The sequence below is a fragment of the Botryllus schlosseri genome, unplaced genomic scaffold (assembly GCF_051294905.1).
Source record: "Botryllus schlosseri isolate E-star unplaced genomic scaffold, Bs_hap1 Bs29a, whole genome shotgun sequence".
NCBI lineage: Eukaryota > Metazoa > Chordata > Ascidiacea > Stolidobranchia > Styelidae > Botryllus > Botryllus schlosseri.
In genome coordinates this window covers 78,205-102,751 of record NW_027648638.1, presented here as the reverse complement: position 1 = coordinate 102,751, position 24,547 = coordinate 78,205, and the positions used below count along the sequence as shown (strand labels likewise).

Below are 24,547 nucleotides of genomic sequence, written 5' to 3'. Positions count from 1 at the left end.
AATCATGAGAAACAAGCGATTTTTTTCGAACCCCATGTGTGATGGTTAGTTAATTTATTGTTTGCAGCAAGGATTGAGATTGACTTTAGCCTAGCTAGTTATTCCTAAATTCTGCCACTTCATAAGCTGGCGTTGCAAGGGCTTTTGTTCGAGTCCGGATTCATGTTTTCCACAGCCAACAGCCACCAATAAATATGTCTGCGAGATTTGTGGCATGGAACTGTGTAGTAACATAACATGCAAACGCACGTGAAGATTCACATCGGCGTAAAAGACCATGCGTGCGACAAATGCGGGAAAGTATTCATTTCCGAGAGTGAGGTGAAACAGCATATGAAATATCACACCGGACGTAAAGAGTGCGTGTGCGAGATATGTGGGAGAGTATTCCCGGAAAGGAGAAACCTGGGGATTCATTTGAAAACTCACGCCGCCGGTAAAAAGTTTGACTGCGATGTATGCGGAAAAGCATTCATTTCTGTTACCGCGGCGAAACAACAGATGAGAGTTCACCTTGGACTCAAGGATTTCGTGTGCGAAATATGCGGGAAAGCATTAGCTAGCAGGGGCACCATGACGTACCACGCGAGATTTCATAACGGAGTTAAAACGTTTGTGTGTGAGATATGCGGGAGAGGATTTATTTTCGTCTCGGATTGTAGAAGACATGTGGAAATCGGTCACACACACATCGGTGTTAGAGAGTGAGAGTGCGAAGTTTACGGAAAAGATTTCGCTCAGAGGAGACATCTCAGACTACACATGGATATTCACACTGCCGATAATAGGTTTTTGAGTGCGAAATATACGGCATGGCTTTTACGAAAAAGTGTGGCTTGAAATCCCATTCATTAATTCACACAAACGATCAAAATTATCGATTTTATATTTGTAACAGACGATTTCGTTTTGAACGTGCTCACAATAACCATGTCTTGAATCATTTTGACGCAACAAATTACAAATGCGATACTTGCGACAAGGAGTTTCGTCAAAAGGAGCGATTAGCTGCGCATGTCGCAGTTCATTTGGATATGAAGGAAAAGCATCTTGGCCGCAAGCTCTGCGGGAAAGTATATAGCAAGAGAGTTTGCCTGAGACTGCATTTCAAAAGAACTCATATCAAGATTAAGGAGTGTATATGTGGAATATGCGTAAAGACGTTTTCCGTCCGATTTAAGACGACATTCACTGATTGACATCGCAGCATTCTTGTCATATTTGCAACAAACAGCTTCGTTGTAAATATAATTTAAAGATCGAATTTATTACGGCAGTGAAATGGTAAAATGTGATGTATGCGGCAAGGAATTTCGTGATAAAGCCAAGTTGAAGTCGCACATGTCAATTCATTTCAATTTAAAAGACCATAAGTGTGCCATATGCAACAGAGAATTTCGTCTCATATACGGTTTAACGTTGCACATGAAAATTCATTTGAATTCCAAAGAATATAAATGTGGTGCATGCGGAAGGGAGTTTCGCCATAAATCGAGTTTAAAGCATCACGCACTAGTTCATTCCAATGTAAATGCATCAAAGAATTAATACACGGGATCTTCTGTTTGAAATTCAGAACACCTTAAAATTGAATAGCCTTCTAAATGAATGAGTTACTCGGTAATATTTATACCTGTGATCATATGGAACATGGGTTCTAAAACTGTAGTGTGCGTAGGCCATGGGTACGAAAAAAATAATGTGCTATTCGATTAACCTCATTTTCAGGCACTGCGACAATTTCTGCTGTAACGATTTGAGGTAATGTACCAAAACGAGAAAAAAAGTTTAGGCATACTGGATGCTGTGTTTACATTGCTGTGCGACACAATAAATGGGCTTTGATATTCCTGTGTAAAATTTTCAGTGCGTTAGTAAAATTCTGTTTCGCTGTACAGAGGCTGCGATGCGCGATTTCCATAGCTTACGATAGATCGTATTAGTCCTACTGGAACCAGCATCCTTTGCTTGATATGAAGGCGCCCGTGCTACTTGAAACTTCAGTGTTTTTCTGGTGTTCATGTACAATGATAAGCAGGCTATCAAACTGGCGAGGATCACAATGAAACTAAATTTCTGACAAGCTGTTTAGGCATTGCACCAGACCGTGGTCACTTCCACCACGCCACTACGACTGCGCAATGTGCAGTGTATAGTAAGCATCTATTAGTTAGATATGCGTAAGTTATCTTATAGGACAGGGGTCGGTACCAGTGCTGTGGCGTTGGAGTCGGAGTCGTGAAACAAATACTGGCTGGAGTAAGGGTCGGAGTTTGTGAGAATGCTACTGACTCTGACTCCGACTCCATCTTTTATAACAGGGGCGGGCAACTGCCCAAGTGGGCGGGCCGGATTGCTGATGCCCATTTGCCCATTTATCCACATATACCAGGAATATACCGTATTTAATGAATGTATTTTAACGACCGCAATGGCACTTCAAAGCCATTTCTTGCCGATAGTGACGAAGACAATGTGGATTTGAAAATAGCATTGCCATGCAGGCGCCGCCATGTCTGCTTATATCTTATCAATCAACACACGGTGCAATCCTTAATTAGGATTTCAAGGCGTTCGACAAGCCCGGTACCCCAAATTTTCCCAAGATATCAATTCATTAGGGTTGAGTAGGTGACGAGATAGCGTCGTCGTTCAACTGTGTAGCCTCGTTAATCTCGATATTCGATTCATGCGGCCCGCGTCCTCTACGAAATTTGAAAAGTGGCCCGCGACCCGTTTTGAGTCGGCGACCCCTGGAATAAGCGGAGTTTTTCAAAAGCCTAGAAGTGTGCCGTGCTACAAGTCGGCGGTTACGGAATCAAAAATAAGAAATACCAGCCTGGTGTAAATGATCATTGTAGTCGACAAACACCATGATTACCACAAACGACATTAGGGTTGAGAATATCGTAAATGCCGATAACACAAGTCTTCTCGCTTTGTCGAACTTACGCGTAAGCTCCACTCTCGCACGCTGCGCAATGCGCATACACTTATATAATAACATACAGTCACTAAAATTTGACGTAGTAAGCAAGTAGTGGGGAATCTCGGCAGACTAGGGCCGCGGGCCACATTATCATGTAAGACGGAAAGCTGTCCGCGGGCCGGACAAAATCCCTTCGCTGGCCGGATCCGGCCCACGGGCCGTATGTTGCCCGCCCCTGTTTTATAATATAAAGCCAAGTGCTTTTTAATGCTTTTTAAATTACTAATAATAAACAATATAGGACTCGTATGTACCAACAATCACTGTTATTAATAACGATAATAATAAAATTATACAATATTTCTCAATTTCAATTGGGTTGCATAGAGTAAAATAATTGAAGGTTGCATTTCTGCGACCTACAGAAAATCACTGATGCAATCATAAATTGCCGCAAATATCGGAATATTACCATGACACTGAGAAATAGTAAATACATCGGCTGATGAAGTTGCATGCAAACTAGGTATAGCGTAACATTGCTCTCTAAACGCGATAAAATGAATAGGCTACAGAAACGAGATGATCGACCTAAAAACAGTTCATAATAAATATGCACTAACAAAAGGAAAGGAATCACAGACCTTAGCCCGAGCCCGAGTTATATCACAGAGAATTCGCAAATGCACATCGTGATACCTGATGAACGACATTATCATTCAATACATCTGAAAACAGATACATTGACCGGAAGCACGTTGAGATTCATTCCGAAAAATCGGCGAATGTATGAACAATCGGCGAGGCTCGATGAATGAATATTACTTGACGTCATGCATCCATATATAGGCAAACAAACCTTTCGTTACCCTGACCTTACAACAAGGGTCTTGAGAAAAAGTCAATTCGAGCAGTCGGTAATAGGGGCTGAGTACCGTAATTTTATTCGTTCCTCTCACTGGAAAATAGTTTCGAACCACATAGTTGGTACCAATGAACACTATTCATGTGCGATACCACCACATCTTCGGACACATACCGCCCAGAGATTTATAATGAGCGTGTAATATTGAAAAAGACAACAGCATTACGATGCATTATACGTATCGGATGGATAGAAGGTAATGGTAAGTGTAGAATATGTTGCTATCAATTTAGAAATATAGTGACTAGTCCTGCTTGTCCGATGTCAAACTGGTTAGTCAATTGGCGCTATCACTAACATTCAGGTCTGGCTGCCTCTGTAGTGGAATGATCAATCATCACCATGTTGATCAACGTGCCAGGGTGCATGCTTGGATAGTTGTACATTAAATAATATTGTTAGCACAGAAGCGCCTAACTCCTCGAAATCCGCAGCTGAATAGTTTTGCCATAGTCACCTCTCACCGAACAGAACATATTTCGTTTCGCGAGTATAGCATAGTAGGTAAAGTCCGCGATTTCTGAATTTTGTTTGGTTCTTAAAAGTACAATGTTTTATCTCAATATGGATGCGACAATTAGTAACAGAGTTTTGTTTTGGATAAGCAGCAGACCTACCAAGTCAGTATATGAATGACGACTTATATTTCAATACCGCGTTTCATGGTCATTACTCATATTTCTCGGGGGTGCATTTGTGTATTATAGATTAAAGTGAACTGATAGTTTTCACACCACCGTATTGTTTTTGGTATTATGACCGCATCATGTTGACGCCTGTGCTGGGTATGCGACCACGTTGCTCTTCCAGCTGTCTAAGCTTTGCTCTGAGTCAAACAAGAGACTTGTTGAGTGAGGTACATTTTTTTGGTGATAAAATTTCCAAGTGACAAAACAACTGACCAAATTATTTACACCAATAAAATCTAATACGACAATCAAAGCCACATGTATTCGTAGTTTCGAAATAAAATAATATTTCCCAAACTAGTACACAACAAATCGCCCCTTTTCACACAAAACATGGACTCAAATGAATCACACACGTGCAGAGGCTAATTGACAAATCGTTATGTAAGCAAGAGGCACTGCAGCACGGCGAATTCGATTAAAGGTGACAGTTATGGCATAATACAGCTTTATTCTAATAAACAATTCTCATTTGTTGATTTCTTACAAAATTAAGATTAACATCGCTAAACCACCAGACTATAGAGAGGTAAGGACTTTGTAAATGACAACAATGCACGACGGCAAGGAAAACTCCAAAGCATTGATATCCACCGCCTCATGGAATATTCTCAATTACGACCAAAGCCACCCTATACCTTAAAACAAAAACATACACCGATTACATGTATTTTGAATTCAAAGTTAACGATAAGTGTCCCGTCATCATATTGTGACTGTTGTGACATGATACTCATTCGTCCAGATAGAAACGCCTGAGTTGTTGACGTCATGCAAAATTAGGAATAATATCGCTAAACATATTCATCAGGCTTATTTAGGATAACAACGAATTTAGAAATTATAACAATGCCGGACGGAAAGGAAATACTATGCATTGCACCTAATCAGAGGCAAAGTTCAGAATTACCACCAAACCTGCCCTAAATCTTTAAAAACATTACCAGGAATCAGATTACATGTAAATTCGATTAAAAGTCAAAGATATCAATCCTTTTGTATTTGCTGCGATGTAATACGCCTTCTTTCAAATATAAACATCTTAGTTTGAGTTAGGGAAAACTGTTTGGGATAACAAAGCTAAACCATCAGACGATAGAGATAGAAGATATTTGAACATGACGACAATGCTCGACGGTAAGGGCAACTCCAATGCATTGAGACATATAATCTCGTGAAATATTTATAACTACAGTATTCATAATTACGACCTACACCACCAAAAATCGGTGAAGATATAATCAGAAATCCGATTATACGCAATGCTAACTCAAAGGAAAGACAAAAGTAGTTATTATTTCAAGTCATCATTTAAGGTAACTACGACCTAAGCTACGTAGTGGCGAGATAGGGTATTCATCCACAGCATGCAACACCAATGGGTCACGGGTTCGAGTCCGACCGAGGTCGACTCCGGAATTCCTGCCTAAGAATTGGATGTTTGTCGGGGCTCCTCCTCGCCACGTGGTCCGCGTAAGCGGTGTCTTATAAGAAGCCTAGAAGTGGGCCGTGCTATAAGTCGGCAATTACGGAATAAAAAATAAAGAGTATCGGACTGGTGTAAAATGCCCAATGTAGTCGAAACACCATGGATATCAAACAACCAAACAATCCTAAGCTATGAAATATTTTGAAACATAAACAGCTATCCGATTACACGTTGTGATGTCTGAAAGTAAAGAGTAGATAATAGTTCAAACCATTTTTTGAAGTAATGTGCTGTCGTTCCCAATGTAAGACAAAATGGCAACAATGCTAAACGGTATTGAAAATTCCAATGCATTGTAATGCCTTATCTCGGTGATATTCATAATTACGGCCAAAACTATACTAATAATTTCAAAAATTAACAGCAATCCGAATACGTGTTGATTAGATTCATAGTCAACAATAGTTATCACGCCATGCTATAGTGATTGCTGTGACATAATACGATTTCGGTCAAACAGACAAGCTGCAAATTTTGAATTCGCACAAAATTAGGAACAATATCGCTTAACCATCAGACTGCACGGAGATGAGCGTAATAGAAATACCAACAATGCTATACGGTAGGCCAAACTCCAAGGCATTGAGATACATCATCTCATGGAATGTTCATTAATAGTTCCCAAAATAAAAAATAATCCGATTACATGAATATTCGATTCAAAGTCAACGATAGTGTTCACGTTTTCTTATGGCGGGTGTGGTGACATAATACGACTTCAATCAAGTAGCCAAGTCTCAGTCGTTGAGGTCCCGCAAAATTAGGAGGAACATCGCTAGTCATGTTAATCATACTATCGGGAGGTAAGGAATTTGGACATGACAACAATGCTAGACGATGAGGAAATCTCCAAAGCAACAGATACATCGTCTGAATGGCTTTTCATAACTACGACCAACGCTGCCCTAAATCTTTAAACATAAACAGAGATCCGAATACACGTGGTGTCAACTCAAAGTCAAAAGTAGTTCCTAATTCAAGTCTTTTTTTGCATTTACTGCCATAATATGCTGTCGTTCACAATTTATGAGCTTCAACAGTCGGCTTTTCCTTAATTTTGTTGCGCACTTGCAACCACTCAGTTCAATTACTATCCCCTTCGTCTCCATTGTTAAACTCGACTTCATTCATCTCAATTTCTGGTCCCTGGGGCGGAGAAGGTGTTTCGGCGGACGACGCTTTAGAAAGAGCGACGCACACTGTAAATAAATTGAGAGTCATGATATACCATGGAAATTATGACGTTATGGTCACTGACCTCTATTTCTCCATATACCGAAGGACTCCTCAATCCACAACCGTAACCTGTTACTCTGAGACGAGAGGAATTCAGGAAGGTCGGAATAGAGAAAGGGATTCAGAGCGCTGTTTATCGGGAGGATGAGTAAGCCAGTTGGTAGGTAAGCGTCTTTCGGTATTTCGATTCCTGAAATATAATAAAGTGTACCATAATGAGATTTGTCAATCGTATTAATGGCGTGTAGAGATCTGCATATCTACACAGTCACCTGTCACCATGTTATATGCTATAAAGTGGGCGATGGTGCTACAAAATAAATTATCTGGAGAATGTGCAGCAGTTAGTGATGCTGAACTACATGCCAACATTCAGCAGTTAGTTTCAGATATACATCATTCATATAGCTCTTATTTATTAATCAACAGCGGACTAGCACATTACAGTATTTTTACAGATTTAACGTCAGAATGAATCTGTAATGAATTCAGTCTCAAGATGTTCCCCTTTGCGCCATTGATAGAGACTCCGCGTCGTTATACGACGATGTCGATATCTTTCTGGGCAAACCACGTTGATGAGGAATCGCTTCGGAGAATGGTGAGCAACGACATGTTTTTGTTGTTGCTGTTGTGGTTTATTAAACAGTTTTGGCGCTCATCTCCTATGCAGGTCATTTAGCTTACTCCACGGTATATTGAAAGATGTAATGTAATGTTCATCTTTTTCATGCTTTTTGTACGCTTCACCGACGACTTTCAGCCTCACATTCAATCATCTCTCTCTCTCTCTCTCTCTCTCTCTCTCTCTCTCTCTCTCTCTCTCTCTCTCTCTCTCTCTCTCTCTCTCTCTCTCTCTCTCTCTCTCTCTCTCTCTCTCTCTCCCTCTCATAGCTTCTCCTGTGCAACTATATTGCTCTACTGTGACGGACCAAGGACTAGCAATTAATCCGCCTCGGTATGAGTGATGGGACCAATTTAATTTCGATTGGGTCTTCTTGGTCATTGAGTTGACCTTCTTTTCCGACCTTTCCAATGAGGTTTTCAAGAATTTTTTATCTCGATTTGCAATTACATTGTGTCATTCATGCTATTGATATGTAGCGGGAACTATCAGACACATATACATAAACGGGGACTCTGGTCTCTATACTCGAACTGGATGTCGAAATGTATTAGAAAATAATTCTAAACGACGATCCTTTATGCAACAATGCGGATTGATTGTGGATCACAATAGTGAATTGTTATTATATGTTTTTAACTTGGTCAATCTTACTGTAAGGAAGTTATGTAGATTGTTAATTCAATGCAGCACACTTTCCAACCAAATTTCAATTTATTGACAAGACCATTTATGGAATCATACTCTACGACAGGATTTCCCAACCTGTGAGCTCATGGGGCCATGACGATTTTTTAGGGGGTCCGTGGAAAATTTTTCACCTACAAGCATACTCCACTATAACAAAAAGAATAGGTTAAAATATATATATAAAAAAAATAGTAGAAAATAGTAGTAGTAAATAGTAGTAGTAGTAAATAGTAGTAGTAAATATAGTTCTATAGTTTGCTTATGATGTTTTACCTTCAGATTTCTTAATAATATTATTTTACAATTTACACATGGCCACCTCTGCTAAAAGTAGGACGTATGATTGAAGTTATCCTGTGTCCTGGCTTTACATATCTACATGGCAAAGGAATGTGCAAGTCACAATTTCTTTTATATTCAACAGCTTTGACTAATTAGTCAATGAAACCAGGAAAGTTGAAGAAATAAAGGGGTCATTGACTTTTCGAAATTTTGAAAGTGGGTCACGGTTCAAATAAGTTGGGAACCCCTGCTCTAGGAAAAGACTAAATCTGTTTTCTATTACGCTCTTATTTTAGAAGCCGATCAGAGAATACTTGTATTCAAGGTTTAAAAGTTTTACCGAATCAGAATTAAATCATACCCCTAACTGCTGCAATTAGGAGAGGGAAAAGTAATCTTCCTAATCTCCGTGGTTCAGTGGCATACGCGATCCACAGTCAATACCACAACGTCGTAAAAAGCTTCGTATCCATATAATGCAACACCACAAACGATATGTGCTAAGATAATTTCAGTCAAATATATGTAGTAATAACAAGGTAAGTACGCATTTAGGCATCACACTATATTACCTGATAACTGCAGGAAACCCATGATACAGACTGGCATCCAGCAGATAAAGTCAGATACAAGAATCCTGGTTACTTTACGCTGCATTAAAACACTTCGTCTGGTTCTAGTGCCGCCCGCACATGAAGATTCCCGGATCTTTTTATTGTTTGCCTTTCTGCTCAACAAGATTTCACATTTTACACACTGCATGCACCACAACATGGTGATTTATCATGATTGTATATGCAGCTAGTGCATATCTATGCTTAATGATTTAGAATGCTAAAAGCACGGATCATTATTATTTATTGCTACGTAAAAGGAGTTGCCTAAGGATGTAATGAATTTGGTGATGTTGGTTCCGTATCGCATTATGTGGGATGTGTCATTATGCAATATCGGAGGAAATGTTGCCGGTATATTTGACAAATCTGGAAACATGTCAAATATTTCGAATCAATCGAGAAAAACCAACGAGTCATAATATTGTTAAAGCTTTTTTGTACTCATCCAAATCAAAATGATACGTATTTGGCACTTCTAGGATATAGATCAGTGAATTTCAACTTGTGGGGTGGTACGCAGTTGTGCGGATGATAAAACTGTAGTACGGATGACAGACGAGGTGCGTATGACTTGACCATCGTGGTACTATAAGGAGTCCTCCTATAAAACCCCACAACACGTCTGGTCGAAAAAAGGCTTTAATGCAATAGTTACCATAAAAGCAATGTCAAGTAGTTGTCTTCTTGAACAGACAGTTAATGGACAAACGCGAGGAGTTATGAAGCAAACATTGCGCCCAACAGGTCTGAAATTGCATTTTGCGTTTTTTTTTCGTGAGTATTAATTTTCAATTGGTTTGTGAGGATGGGATTTCACAGAATTTAAAGAGCGGATGGTTCTCAATGAAGTCTAAAATCACTGATATTGAATATTGCAATTTCACTTCTAGAATCTCATGTCGCAATTTGTCAAACCGTCAATGAAGATTTTGATCCTTAGCCTGGCAGAGTATGGGTAGAGGTGTAGTAACAATAATGGAATTTAGGAGAGCAAATGAACAGTTGGGTTAGTCGATTTTTTACAATAACATGACGTCACAGAGTCATTGTGACAGAATGTAAGAGAATGACGTTTCAATGCTTTCATCGGAAATTTGACGTTCCGTGTCCACGCCAACAAGTGGGAGCTTCATAGAATATGCTTCAATTGAGTGTTCACGATTTCATGACGGTTCAAAGATTTTTGATACTTGAAATAAACCTATTTCGGACTAGACAGGATCAGCAAGAGGACTTTTTAATGTGTTTATCCAAACCAAGTCATCCTTTGCTATATTGCCTTTACGTCCAATGGTTCTGATACTGCCAAGACCGATAAGCTTAGAAAACTACTTAGGGCTTCCCTACAATATCAAGCTTTAACAAGAAATTTTATTTCAGCTTGTACCGTGTCTCGCTAGCCCCAATATCGATTCGCTGAAAGCATTGTCAGGTGTTGTGCGCAGCTCATAGTTCAAAATAAGTTCGGGTCATCATACGTCCCCTTTGAAGAGGATTTGTCCTCCTTTTTGACTTTTTGAAACTGTCCTCGGAGGACGCCCAATGTCCTCTTTATCGATGATTTGTCCTCTTTTCGAGAATTTTGTTTAAATGCGCGTGGAAATCAGACTGATATCTAGGAAATCATTGGCCAAACCATGGTCCGACGGTTTTTTCGGGACTTGAGCCGGAAAATGACCTGATCTTTTTATTTCTAGTCAACCAAGTCGGTAATTCGGGATTTGAGCCGGAAAGATGACATCTTGTTATTTTAGTCAAGCGACGACGAAATTTACCATTTATTCAGGATTTGACTCCAGTATTGTAAGTTTGAAAATTTTGAAAAGTTGTCCTCTTTCAGATAACCCTAATATGAAGTGAACGTACCAATCATGATATTTTGTGTTGTATTTTCATATCTGTAATGAGAAATATTACTTCTTTTGTGGTAAACATGACCGTCGCCCATGTTCGAGAGCACAATGTTGTACTGACGTGAATTTTTGAAAACGTGGAGGCTAAACCGTGTGGCTTGTTTAGTCTCGATATTGCATTCTTACGGCTCGAGGCCTCTTCAAATATTTTAAAGTTGCCCACGACCTCTGATCTAAACTATTACTTTTATTGGTACCTGTACAACGCTATGTAGGACACGAGCATGAAAAGGAATGCCATGAAGTTGATCAGCAGCAGAGCAAACGAGTACATGCAGGATTTGTCTTCTTGGTGAGGAAACAGCGTCGGGAGGCAGACGGTATGGGTGGAATAAAATCCGAATTCGTGGAGCGGTCTAATCGGAATGCTTGGATTGATCTGTGAGATAAGCCCTCTCAATTTTCCCCATTCCGTGCTCCTGCGTACGATATCCACGATTTCAACATTGTAATAAGTATAAGAAATAGACGTGATTACGTGTCAACATCGTATTGCACTGAACCATTGTCCATCAAACGAAGCCAATTTATGAGACGCTTCCTATCTGTTTGATTGACCTTTGTTTTGAAGATCTTGATGTCATCGAACCTATAAAAATAGAATAGATAAATCACTGACATGCTGGATTGAAGTTGATTTATTCAACGCAACATTATCATGGTCTCTATTTCGTTGACACGAAATATTTTACCGATAGATTGTTTCAAATAAGTAATCCACTGCCATGTTTATGCATATGACATCGTACGCCAGTGATTCTCAAACAGCGGCCCCGTAAATCTATGGGTCCGCGAAGCATTTCCAAGGATCCGCGAAACCGCAAAATTTATGAAATGGTTGGTAACCTAATTTGTATTTTTTTTTAATTAGAGAAATCACAAAGCAGTTTCGATTCATAACTGCTAACACTTCATAACTCACATAATCAGAATCGCCGTCTGAGATAAAATATTAGCCTATAATTACGGCGATTTTGTAACCAAAGAACGGATATCTAAATTTTCACTTTCTTTATGTCAGTTGAGATATTGCGGTACGATGAGCAAAACACCATGTCAACCTGTGTGTTTCATGTGATATTTTATGATTCGCGATGGGACAATGGGCCGTCTACAACGCAAAGCATATAAAGTAGTCTACGAGCTGTAAAATGTCAACGGCACCGGCAGTTTACAAGCAGTGCAAACATCTACGATACAAACGAAATGTGGGTTGCAAAAAAATCGACTTTGTAAACAATATTGACAATTCTTTGATCTAGCATTCTAACGCAATAATTTTGAAAAAATTCTGACTTATTTTGATATGGCAAAAAAGAATCGCCATAATTTTAATTCATATTGATTGTCAAATGGCCAATAGCCTACTGATAGAATAATATCGTGTAGAGATTTTTTTTCGTTTTGGAATAAAATTGCTTACAAAAACTTTAACTGGAAACTGAGCAGTCAACCCAATGACTTGGACTCGGACTCGAGTCATAATACCATGACTTGGACTCGACCCTCTGCTCGATGACATGGACTAGGACTTGACTCGGTGGTGACGTAAACATGACTCGACTTGACTCGAGTCAAAACTATAAAAGTGAGATTGACTTGTGACTCGGAGCCATGTGACTTGGTTACAACCATGCATATTGACACTTTCTAATTATATCATAGATTATGAACTGTAACTCAACGACCTTTGCGAAACTATGCGCAGGGGTCGTCAACATGTATCTTTCAATATTTCTATTGAAGTAAATTTTGCTCGTTTGAAGTATGCAAGCGCGCCAAATTTACCATGTGCAACTTCTCCCATTGGATATGTAGGCCTACCTGCCTTACTTGGAGGTTTAGTTGGGTATGGGCCAAAGGTAGATATATATTGGCCTATACTGCGAAACATTTCGTGCAATGATGATTGCCGATTTATATATACATGCCGCTATTCACCATGTTGAACATGCAGTGTATTCACAGGTATTCTTTCAAATATTACCCTCTCCTATCATGAACACGCAGCTATTTTGCTGAAAAATCAGAGGAAATTTACTTACGATATAGAATTCAGGAAGTAATCTTCAGCAAAAGGGAACAGCGGTATGAATCCAAACATAATAGACACCATCCATGAAATTGCGATTGCTATAATTGCTCTTTTAATATTCGGTGTTGAAAATGGTCTGTAATCAACGGAAATATATGAACGCCTGACGAAACTTGGATGTCGACCAACGTAATCAGTTGAGCGTAAATGGGTAATTCCATTTCTAACGCGAACTATGGCACTGTTATACCATTGGTTCCTAACTATATTACTAACTTGGAGAACCAGGGTTGTGGAGTTGGTTAATTTTACCACCGACTCCTACTCCCCACATTTTCAATATACCGACTCCAACTCCGACTCCCGAGTCTTTAAACGTGCCGCCTTCGACTCCGGCTCCAATTCCGACTATTTTCTTAAGAGAACTCCGACTCCACCTCCGACTCCAACAGTATTACCAATTTACTTCGAAAACTATATGACGTTTAAATGACTATCATATAACCATTAAACATACGCAAACATCTGATTAACGATTGCAAGCAAAATTGTTTCATGGTGACACAGCTCGAATTATGCAATTAACATGGAAGAATGCCTTCATTTAAGGTCCTTCATTTTTCATATTTTCAAGTTTTTATAACATGGACTCTCTTATACCTTAATATGTATGAATCATTCAAACATGACATATATCCAATCTTGTATTATTAAAATGCAGATAAAACAACCGAAGTGCAGGTCTTTTTTATGAGTCAGCAACTAATATAGAGATGAAACTTACTAATATACTCAATACAAAATGTACCAGGGCTGTTGCCTACGGCCGCATTCCACTACATATAATAGTCGTCATGAACTATATAGCCGGACGCCAAATACCCAAGTAAAAGTGTCTGTGGCAAATTCGGATGAAGTCCGGAGTAATCTATTGTAGCATATAGGCTTATTATACGCACTTAAGTCGCGAGTGGTCACTGCATGGTCACGTCACGGGTTTGTTGATAGTGTCGCGAAGCGCGAAAATTTTTTCAGATCCACTAATGAATTTCGTCATTAATATTAGTAATTTTCCATATCACTAATAAAAATTTATCCTTTCTCAACTCATGTGATCAGATTCGCCGTTGATGAAGGGGGTGTTTTCAAAAATTTAGGGCAAGTTATGAATGATTTCGCATCTTCGAGTAGGAGAAATTAGTCACACTGTTGCATGCTGTTATTTCTTGACCTCCCGTCAGGATTGTCGGTATAGTGTTAAGTACGCTACACCATTCTGATTGGGTATTTCCATGTGGAGCGCATCTTTCCTCTGCTGTTTATATCTGTACTTTGAGGCTCCGATTGCAAAGGGTGCTATTATATTATAATCGAAAAACAAGAAATCGGTAGTCAATTCGTAAATTCAAATTGAATGTCGACGGCCGCCAACACAGATAATTTGAATAACGTGCCGCAGGTTTGCCACCGATGCACTATACTAATTATTGAGAATAATTTACTTTAATTAAGATCTTGACTTGCACGGGTGATTAATCTGACAGGGTAGAGGGAGGAAAGAACGCGGTGGTAACTGCTGAAAATAATAATTTATTTACTACGCATAATTTAGGGAAATCAATATAACTGTATTCGCATTATGAAAGAACTTTATGTACCTACTATTTGCTTTGACTCTAAATGACTTGTGACCCAATAAAAGTGACTTGATCCCATGGCTGTGGAGTCGGAGTCGGTGGGGTGGGAGTCGGAGTTTGACTAATTTTTCGCATAATGGAGTCGAAGTGGTAGTCTCAAAATTTTTTAACACGCCTTTGAGTCGGAGTCGGAGTAGTGAAAACTATAGTGGCTGGAGTCGAAGCCGGAGTCGTGGAAAAATAATGACTGGATTCAGGGTCGGAGTTTGTGGAACTGTCCCTGACTCCAACTTCTTTATTATGGAAACAATCGCTTTCAAATGTATTTCTAAGTTACCAATAATAACGATGATAGGATTTTTATGTACCTTCAATCACTGTTATAAAAACGATTTTGATAAAATTGGACATTATTTGCAAATTTCAATTCAGTTGCACAGAGAAAGAAAATCGCAAAAAGCATCTTCGTGATGCAGTCACAAATTAGTGCAATTTTAGGAATTATACCATGATATTGTGATAGAGTAAATACATCGTCTGGTTTTGTAGAATTGTAAAATTGATGTAAATACAACCAAATGGTGCTTCCCAGGTGACACAATTAAAAATATTTGTTGTATAGCCCAGCTTCTGGTGTACAATAAAGGATCAGGAAACACGTAGTCCTAGTTTTAGTCCTTGAATACTTGACTAGGTACATTTAGACTAGACATATGTTATTTGATTGCTACCTAAATTTCCTTTCTGAACAATGTTCGTTAGCAGTGAAAGTATGTGTGCTTGTAATCAGTATAGTATATGAAATGAGAAAATTAGTAAGTTACATATCTTTATTAGTTACTGACTGATACACATGAGCTACACTTCGTTTGTTTTTTCTACATTTTAATTATACAAAATTGGATATATGTCATGTTTGAATGACTCATTCGTTATTTGGGTATTAGAGAGTCCACGTCATAAAAAACTAATAAAATACAAAAAAGGGAAGGATATCTAGAAATGCATTCATCTATGGTAATTACATAGTTCGAGGTGTGCCACAATGAAATATTTTTGCATGTCATCGGTATTCATATGTTTGCATATTTTTAATGGTTATATGATAGTCATTTAACGGTCACTGTTGCGTATAATTTTCGAAGTAAATTGGTAATACTGTTGGAGTTGGAGTCGGAGTCAGAGTGCTTTCAAGAAAATAGTCGTAGTCGGAGCCGGAGTCGGAGTCTGTGCGTTTTAAGACTCACGAGTCGGAGTTGGAATCGGCATATTGAAATGTGTGCATTCAGAGTCGCGGCTGGAGTTGGAGTTGGCATATTGAAATGTCTGGAGTCGGAGTCGGAATTGGAGTCGGTGGTAAAATTTACCGTCTTCACAACCCTGCTTTATCATATCACTTTTACTCCTCACTGGCAAAGTGGTAATGGACTATTTTGCCAACGGGATCTTCTATGATCATATGATAATGCATTTCGTTTCGATCAATGACTAGGATTACTTCAACATCTCAACACATGTTTTAAGGCAAAAAGACTTAAAAAGCTTTAAAATATTTAATCCATATTAATATCAATCAGTAATTAAATGTTTGTAAATTTAGCTGACTATATATATATAGATGTAGACGCGGAGAATTAACAATAATGTTCAAATGAGTTCCTCAATTCTTCTCATTTGATCATTACGGTGTCTCTATATTTTGAGTGCCATTGTCCCTCAAATATTATATAGAATACATTTATATCTTGCGGTAATTGATTGCTTGGAATACGCAACACGAAATCATAATTTTCCGCTCACGCTGGGGTTGGAACTGTTGATGAAAGTCCGTGTTTATAACAACCCTAAAACTTCGTATGGCCTCCGCACCACTCCTAAAGCGAACCTCATTTTATATTCAGAATGGGTATTTTCGATCAGCCAGAAGCTATCGCTTATTTCGAACATAACATAAATGAGGAAACGTCGTTAACCATAGACATTTTCCACGCAGTGCAGGCATGTTTGATTCAACCGTCCCCTCTTTATTGAAGTCTCATACCCAAATAAAAAAGTTATAGAGGTTTATTGTGTTTACGTTATATTTGGCTCGTGAAGCTATAAAGAAAAATTTCAAATGAGATAAGCGTTCAAAATTTATACTATAGACCAGGGGTTCTGAACCTGCCCCTCCCCTGGGGGCGCGGGAGGCTCTTAGGGGGGCGCGAGAAATTTTTGTCAATTTTGTCAATGTCTGTATAAATTGTGACTAAACATGTGTTTCACAACCATTCTGAAGATACGATTATTGACCCAGCAAACACCCAATTGTCGTGGGCTATCCGAGTTGGGTCCGAGAACTGTCCGAGTGTCTGAGTGTCCGCTTGGACATGCGGGGGCATATACTAGGCTATCCAGATTTGGAACTGTCCTTCTCGGATATCCAAGAACATACCTCCGAACCAACATTTAGGAGGGTCCACTGAAATTCCAAGTCGAATGTCCGATGGATATTACATTCTGACAGTGTGCGGATATTTACACGTTGTTTCAGCTAAAAAGCCAACATCTCAAGTTCCTGTGCTGATAAGTGCACATATTTCATCCTTTCAAAATATTTCAAGAATATAGTTTGGAAGAAAATCGTCACTTGACTTGATTCTTCAGCGACGTGGTGGCGTATAACCGCATTATGCATGTTGGCATTGAATGGTCAATATATTCCCTGTCGGGCCTTCATTTCAAGCTTTTAGGCGTTACGATTTCTATGCCTTTTCAGCTGTCGCGTTACTGTTTGTTCCTGCGGTGAACATTCGCAATTCCGAAAGATATGTGACGAACTTTTCGCGTGCTTCACGTCGTCAGATACGTTTATAGCGTTTTTCGCTAAAATGGGCTCAACCGGTCGGCAGAAATGGCGTCTGCGCACAATGAATCTGTATTTCGTTTATGACTTGATCGGGATTATATATTAGGCTTGATCGGAATTATATGCTGGTATTGAGGAGTTGATGGTTCTTTCGAACTTTTATTTCGAGCATGTCATAAACTATACCGTACTGTACCGTCATATAAGGTGTTTTACCGAAGTTCCTGCGTTGAACATCACTGAACATTGTTAACGATCGTCTCGTTGTGGCCTTCGTGGATGAGATTATTAGCGTTTTTCCCTACATGCGCATTGTCTCAGTGCACACAGTCACGTGACTCAAATTTTCGTCTGGCAAGTTCGAACTTGCTGTCAGCGGCGAGAGAAGCATTAGGGAATCTGCTTTGCGTCACTTACCTCGTTGGTTGCTTATAACTACTGGCTCTAGTTAGCGTAGTGAGTGAATGATACGGTTAGTGTTATAGTCGTACTGTGTATATAGCGTAAAGCGCTACACACAAATATAATTATCTATCTATCTAGTCAGAAGTGGCTTATGCCCACAGCGAGAATGCGCTTGGTTGGTTATTGAATCCTTATATTATAGCAATGACGCATGTTCGGTGTTGTTTAGAGTTCATTTCATACTGTTATATATAGTACGTCCTATTATTGCTATCAAATTGATTTCTCGATCAACATGAGGTAAGAGCTACTGTTCTGTGGTTTAGAACTAGGAATGGATATGATGGTAGCATTTTGACAGGATTTGATCGAGTTGAACATACCTACTCATAATCGTGCTCGCTAATATTGCAGATATTAATGCATGGATTCGGAATTGTATTATTAAAGTACTGATATTCAATTCTAGCCAGCCCTATTACAGTTACATCTACAAGAGAAATTCACGTAAAAAATATATCAAGTAGATTGGGTGAAGAGAAAATGATCTCTAGCTAAAGCAAGAGTGGATAATGGCGGGAGCATTTCGGCCAAGATTGCTGTTCCTGGTTGAATATCGGATCCATCACCACTCGCTGTATATCGCAATAAAAAGACATGAAAAACGATTGTAAGAGGAACGTAAAGTTGCTGATGCAGAAACTATACAGTCTGCCAACCAGCCCCAAATATCCAATGAAAACCACGGAACAGAACTGGAGTAATGCTTATTGAAGATACGGTATCATTCCGCAACCATTTGAGGGTGTTTTGGAACTGGAAAGCTTCGTTCGAGAGGTATGGAAAATGATTAGGATATAATTCAGACTTCTGTCTTGTGTGATATAAGTAGAATAAATATCTTGTGGGCGTTTGCTATTTATCGTTTCCTTGATCGTCCTAGTAATAATTTCTTATAACTTGCTTTTCATAAAGAATATCCTTGGTATTCTGATGTAGGTAAACGTCGTTATAGCCTATAGAGTTTTATGGCACATTCATGAAGATGTGTCAACTTTTAATTATTTTTCAGGTATCAGCAATGAATCCCCTCAGGGAGTCCACCATGAATGACTATGTAAGAAGAATGCTCTAGCCTATAGAGTTTCAACCGATAAAGTTTGGTGCGAATTCTCATTGAAGGGCTGAACTGGGAAGAGAGCTGTGCACTGAGTTTATACATGATCATATATTGTAGGTTGAACTAGTTTGTTGTCTCTTATGTTTTGTTTAATGCTATCTTTCTATTTAGGTGCTTGTTGCAATATTCATACAACTGTTTCGGAAAAGGGCTACGACATTGCATCTGTGTTGCGCCATGCACATGTAAAAACAAAAATCGACAGACCAAGGTAGATGCAATATTGATTGTCTGATGCATACACATAGAGGATAATGGTTATATTGCGTAACCATACTCATATATTTACCCGTGTTTTACCTGTGTGTTGGTTTATTTCGTTTTCGTGGTCGTTAATTTTAGTGTGAAAAGTAGTTTATTCATAAAGTATATCGCCATAATTCAGACTGTACAAACTACCCATTAAGGATTTTTTTAAATTGGGTAGTTCTAATTCTATTCGCACATTTGAAAAAATTATTGTGGCCGAGCATCTAGAAAACATGTGTCGTCGTTTCATGCGAATTGAGATGCCGGTGTTCTATTGAATGATGTATATTGTACTGTACAGTACAGCCAGAGGCGACGAATTGCGGGGTGTTATGACGTCGCGTTACATTGTGCACACATTGGTTTCGACCCCTGACCCCCCAGGCTACGCGCCTGAGTAAATGAATAGTATATAATAAAGAATTGTCTTACGTAATACTACACATGGAATAGGGTATCTTGTGATCGTTCGGTGTTCATCATCTCTCTGTTTGTCTCAGTAATAATTTCGCAAGTGCTTGCTGCGCTACAATACGCTTGGTTTTTTTCGGATACAGTAGGCCCTAAGCCTTTCAACATGGGTTTTATGGCATTGTCGTAATGTTAAAACTTGTCATATCTTTCCAGGCAAAACCAATGACTCCCGTTGTTGTCGCATTCACAAGGAAAATTGTACCGAAGAGTTGCAACTGATTGAGTTTGGAGCGAATACTCTCCGAAAGCCAGAAAGGAAAAGAAAAGAGCTCTGTGTAAACTGAGTCTATACCAAATCATCGTAAGTTGAACATGTGAATATGTCAAGCTGTCTCTAAATTGTTCAACACAATCTCTAATTTAGGGGCTTGCTGTAATATTCATTGGTGGGCTGAGATTATTGGTAGTGTGGAACCCTGCTATGATGCACTGGTTCTTGGTGTATCTATTTTGTCAATGCCTCCAATGCGGAATACTACTCCAGTTGATAAGCATTAGAATTATAGCTACACAATTTTCCCAACTTTTATTCTCAGAGGAAATTGGATCAGAATTATAATAAGAGCATAAACACTTCCCCTTAATTAGGTGAGGATTAGATTACCGCAGGGCCGGCCAACCCGTGGCCCGCGAGAAGGTTTTGAGTGGCCCGCGAGGTAATTTCCGAAATTTCTAATATCATCAAAAACGGATTGCACAGATTGTGAACTTGCAAGGCCAACCAAATATCTGATTAGTCAGACCGCAACACTTGAGATGTGATGACTAAACTATCAGTTTTGACTCAGTGACAGATCCATCAACCATTCATATATTGGTATATCTTCGTACACTACAATAAAGCAGAATAATTTGCGATAGATTTATCAAAGGTAAAAATTTTCTACAAGCTTAGCGCAATATGTTGTCACTCGATTTCTTGTTCTTAATATTGTTGCATTTTTGTGAAAATGGAAGAACACCCAATGACCAATGTATCAGATTGAGTCGAACTATATTAGCGATCATGAGACAAAGTGTCGTTCAACATATGCGACCTTGCGTTTGCGCTCGCAGTAAGACCGTCCACTAGACCTAGGCACGAAATGATTGACGCATGTTGGTCGCAGCTTTCGATATCGATATGTCCATGCGCTGAATAGCCCAGTCCTCGCAAACTTAGCTCAGGGATACACAGCAGGCCCGCAATATAGTCAAGTGACAATATTATTGACCTATGAACTTCCAAAAATTTTCGCGCTTCGCGCGGATAGTGGCCCGCGCAAAAGTTCTTCAATCGAATGTGGCCCTTTGGCTGAAAAGGTTGGCCAGCCCTGGATTACCGGTACCGCCATTTTGCTAAAATTTTGTCCTTATTAGGAGGGTAGAAACGAAACCCCCCCCCCATTTCAAGTGTTGCGTGCTGCCAATTCGTGAGAATCGACTGCGCAGCGGTACGAGACCTCCCACTGATACTGTTATTCATTTGAATGTGAAATCTGGTCATTGATAAATTTGCACACGACGTCACCACAGGCTTGAACATCCCATCAGCAATAAGGCCACAATCAAAGTGTCGAGTCTCTGCCTGCTTGCTGCACCAGCCGTTGTGCACAGTCGATTGCCACCATTGACAACACTTGAAATTATGGTGGGGGGGGGGGCTGAACCTTCGAACCGCCGGGATACGCACCTGCTAGTCAAGTAGCATAATGGAATAGTCTCTTGAGGCAGACTTGACCGACTAGAACTAGATGATTCCAGTTGTCCAATTACAGATTAATTGGAGCGAAATGCGGCTGATCTAATTCTAATCTAACTTTGGAAATGTTTCTGTGCCCTTATTTTAATTCTAATCCAATTCCGTTTGCGAATCAGATTTGGACAATATGGTGTAACTATAATTGTCGTTGTTATTTTAATGCTAGTCAAGTAAAGTAGTTGGCAGCTATTCCCTGGTATACAGCCGTTTGCTGTTCGAGTATTTGCAATGAGACCCTTCCCTAGGGTTCTCCCGCTGCAGTAGAAAGACCGGCAAGTAGTTTATTACAACTCATTCGCTTCTAGTTGTGACACTTTTCGTGTCTTGAATGCTTTGTATTGAGTGATTTCTATCCACAGTTCTAACAAAGTCACAAATTCTGTTATATTCATGGTCTTTGCCATATGCACATCATGTCATATTAAGTAATCTGTAATGTTTGCATCAAAGTATTCCGAATATGCTAGCATTTTGAAGGATTATTTCATGTTTGCTGGAATTAATTTCTCGGTAAATATTTCAGAAAGAAAATGCAAAGAAACTGAATATCTTGTCTCAACGTTGCACTCGAGATGGCAAAGATACTTGGTAAAGGCGTTCATCATCATCAATCCGACTCGTCTACCTGTATGAAGTTGAAGATGTTACCAGCGAGAGGAATTGTTGTCTGCAAGTGTGCATATGTGTAGTGTGCAGCGGGTATTGCCTCGTTTTCACTCTCATCGACCAACTTTCTTTATTTTGATTGATTAATGATATTGTCAATGACTGTGTGGTGTTACAGTTAGCTTTCTGCTGTTTTCAGTTTTTTTTTATGTTGATATTTTTATGCTAATATAAGTTTCGGAAACGAAAAATCAATCTTGTAAGTTGGTGCGTCTAGTTAGATCCTGGTGATGGTAGGGGTAGCTGAGGCAGAAGCGCACTGCCCAGGTATGTCTTGCCAGTGCCAGATAAATTCGTTCCAACTTTCTCCCTCCACTGGCCCGGGAATGATTTACCAGACGGTCACTGACCAGTGAGTGAACGTCGGGGGGATTCAACACCTCCAGTCCGAGTGAACAGTGTAGGGGATAGGTCAGGGACTTTTGATCGTACGTCCGTGGGCTATATGTGGACCATCAAATGTTTGCTGGGGAAGATTAACTCCAGCAGTCGCGCTCAACGGAGTATAGGCAGACTTCAACTTTATTTGAGCAAATATTTGATATTCTTTGAAGATTTAGAGAAATTTCTACCTGCAAGCCATTCATTACTTTATAGCTTTGGCAGTAGCCTAAATCTCTACGCTAGGTAGCTGTTGTTGATAGCTGGCGAACTGCACTGCCTAAGACAGCCTTAGATGCAATATAGGTTGCCCGGTTTCGCCCTCAATTTGGCTATAAATCAACACAATTTAATTCATTTCCAAAACTGATCAAATTTAGCAGGGCAGGACAGAACGACGCCGTGCTCTCTGTAGTCACTACCAGCATCAGGATTAGTCTCAGTGCAACCTACCTTGAAATTAATTGATGTCCTTTTCAATGTTTTTTGGTTATTTTCAAACAAGTTTGGGGAAGTTTGTCAGCAACGTAAAAGACTAAACAACTGTAATGCGGATTCACAATTGGCTTAAGATATACCTTATGTATACTATTGTATCAGGGGTTGGCAGCCCGTACGGCCGCATGCGACCGTAGAAGGGAATTTGTGCGGCCGTCGACGCCTAATTCAATTAGTATGTGTTGGCGGCCGTAGACATGCAAATTGCAATTACGAATTCACTCCCGAATTTTCGAGAGATTTTATTTTCTTCGCGCTCCGCGCAATTCAACAAGACTGCATTTTTCGATTTTAATGCAGTAGTGCCCTTTTTAATTGGAGCAGGAATGGGAATCCTCAAGAAATAACAATTCATTCGCGGCTCTGAAAAATTTCCGCGCTCCGCGCGACAATATGCACTCCCAGCCACTGTCCATAACATTGCCACTCGCGATTTCGGTGCGTACAATAGGCCGTTGTGAAAAGTAGAATAGTCCGTAGTTCACCGGGAATGGATATGGACAGTTTACCATTACATGTATTTTGCGTCCAGATCGTTCATTGCGGCTATGCCCTGGAATGCGGCCTTAGGCTACATAAGTAATTGAGATGCGGCCATTATTAGCAGGAAGGTTGCCCACCTTTGTATTAGATGAACTGCTCTTTTTGACATTACGATAAATGTAAGGGGGGTCGGGGGCGCGCGATTTTTTGACCATCGCCAAGGGGGGGGCGCGTGTCAAAAAAGGTTGAGAACCGCTGCTATAGACTATGAGTCCTTACCTACGACTCGGTTTTGAGTATGGAATAGCTTATATATGATTTCATGGTTAACATGGAAATGCCGGAATGCCATCTTCGTGGCCGTCCATACCTCATGACAGCCTGTAAGCGATACATCGTTATCAAGACCATCGTTAGAACAGATTGCTCAGAGCCGATGACGAACAAAGCGCCTAAAATAGAACAAGTGGTGCTCGCTCTCCATTCCATATCCATAGACGAGTAGCTACCCTCCATTTCAATTGCCTTGATGCATATGAAAATGGTATATACCTG

At 39.7% G+C, this 24,547-nt stretch overlaps 1 protein-coding gene across 2 annotated transcripts in view; it reads right to left on the bottom strand.

Moving 5' to 3' along the window:
- Nucleotides 1-7,106: 7,106 nt before the first annotated feature.
- Nucleotides 7,107-24,547, bottom strand: part of LOC145459975 (uncharacterized) — a 39,430-nt gene continuing 21,989 nt past the window's right edge. For both annotated transcript variants that reach the window (XM_080338418.1, XM_080338419.1), the window contains 6 exons: nucleotides 24,363-24,544; nucleotides 13,441-13,566; nucleotides 11,874-11,984; nucleotides 11,593-11,814; nucleotides 7,291-7,458; nucleotides 7,107-7,231 (listed from right to left, as the gene is read on the bottom strand). In XM_080338418.1, the coding sequence (XP_080194544.1) occupies nucleotides 7,362-7,458; nucleotides 11,593-11,814; nucleotides 11,874-11,984; nucleotides 13,441-13,566; nucleotides 24,363-24,544 (738 nt within the window). In that variant the 3' untranslated portion in view covers nucleotides 7,107-7,231; nucleotides 7,291-7,361. The remainder of the gene's footprint in view (nucleotides 7,232-7,290; nucleotides 7,459-11,592; nucleotides 11,815-11,873; nucleotides 11,985-13,440; nucleotides 13,567-24,362; nucleotides 24,545-24,547) is intronic.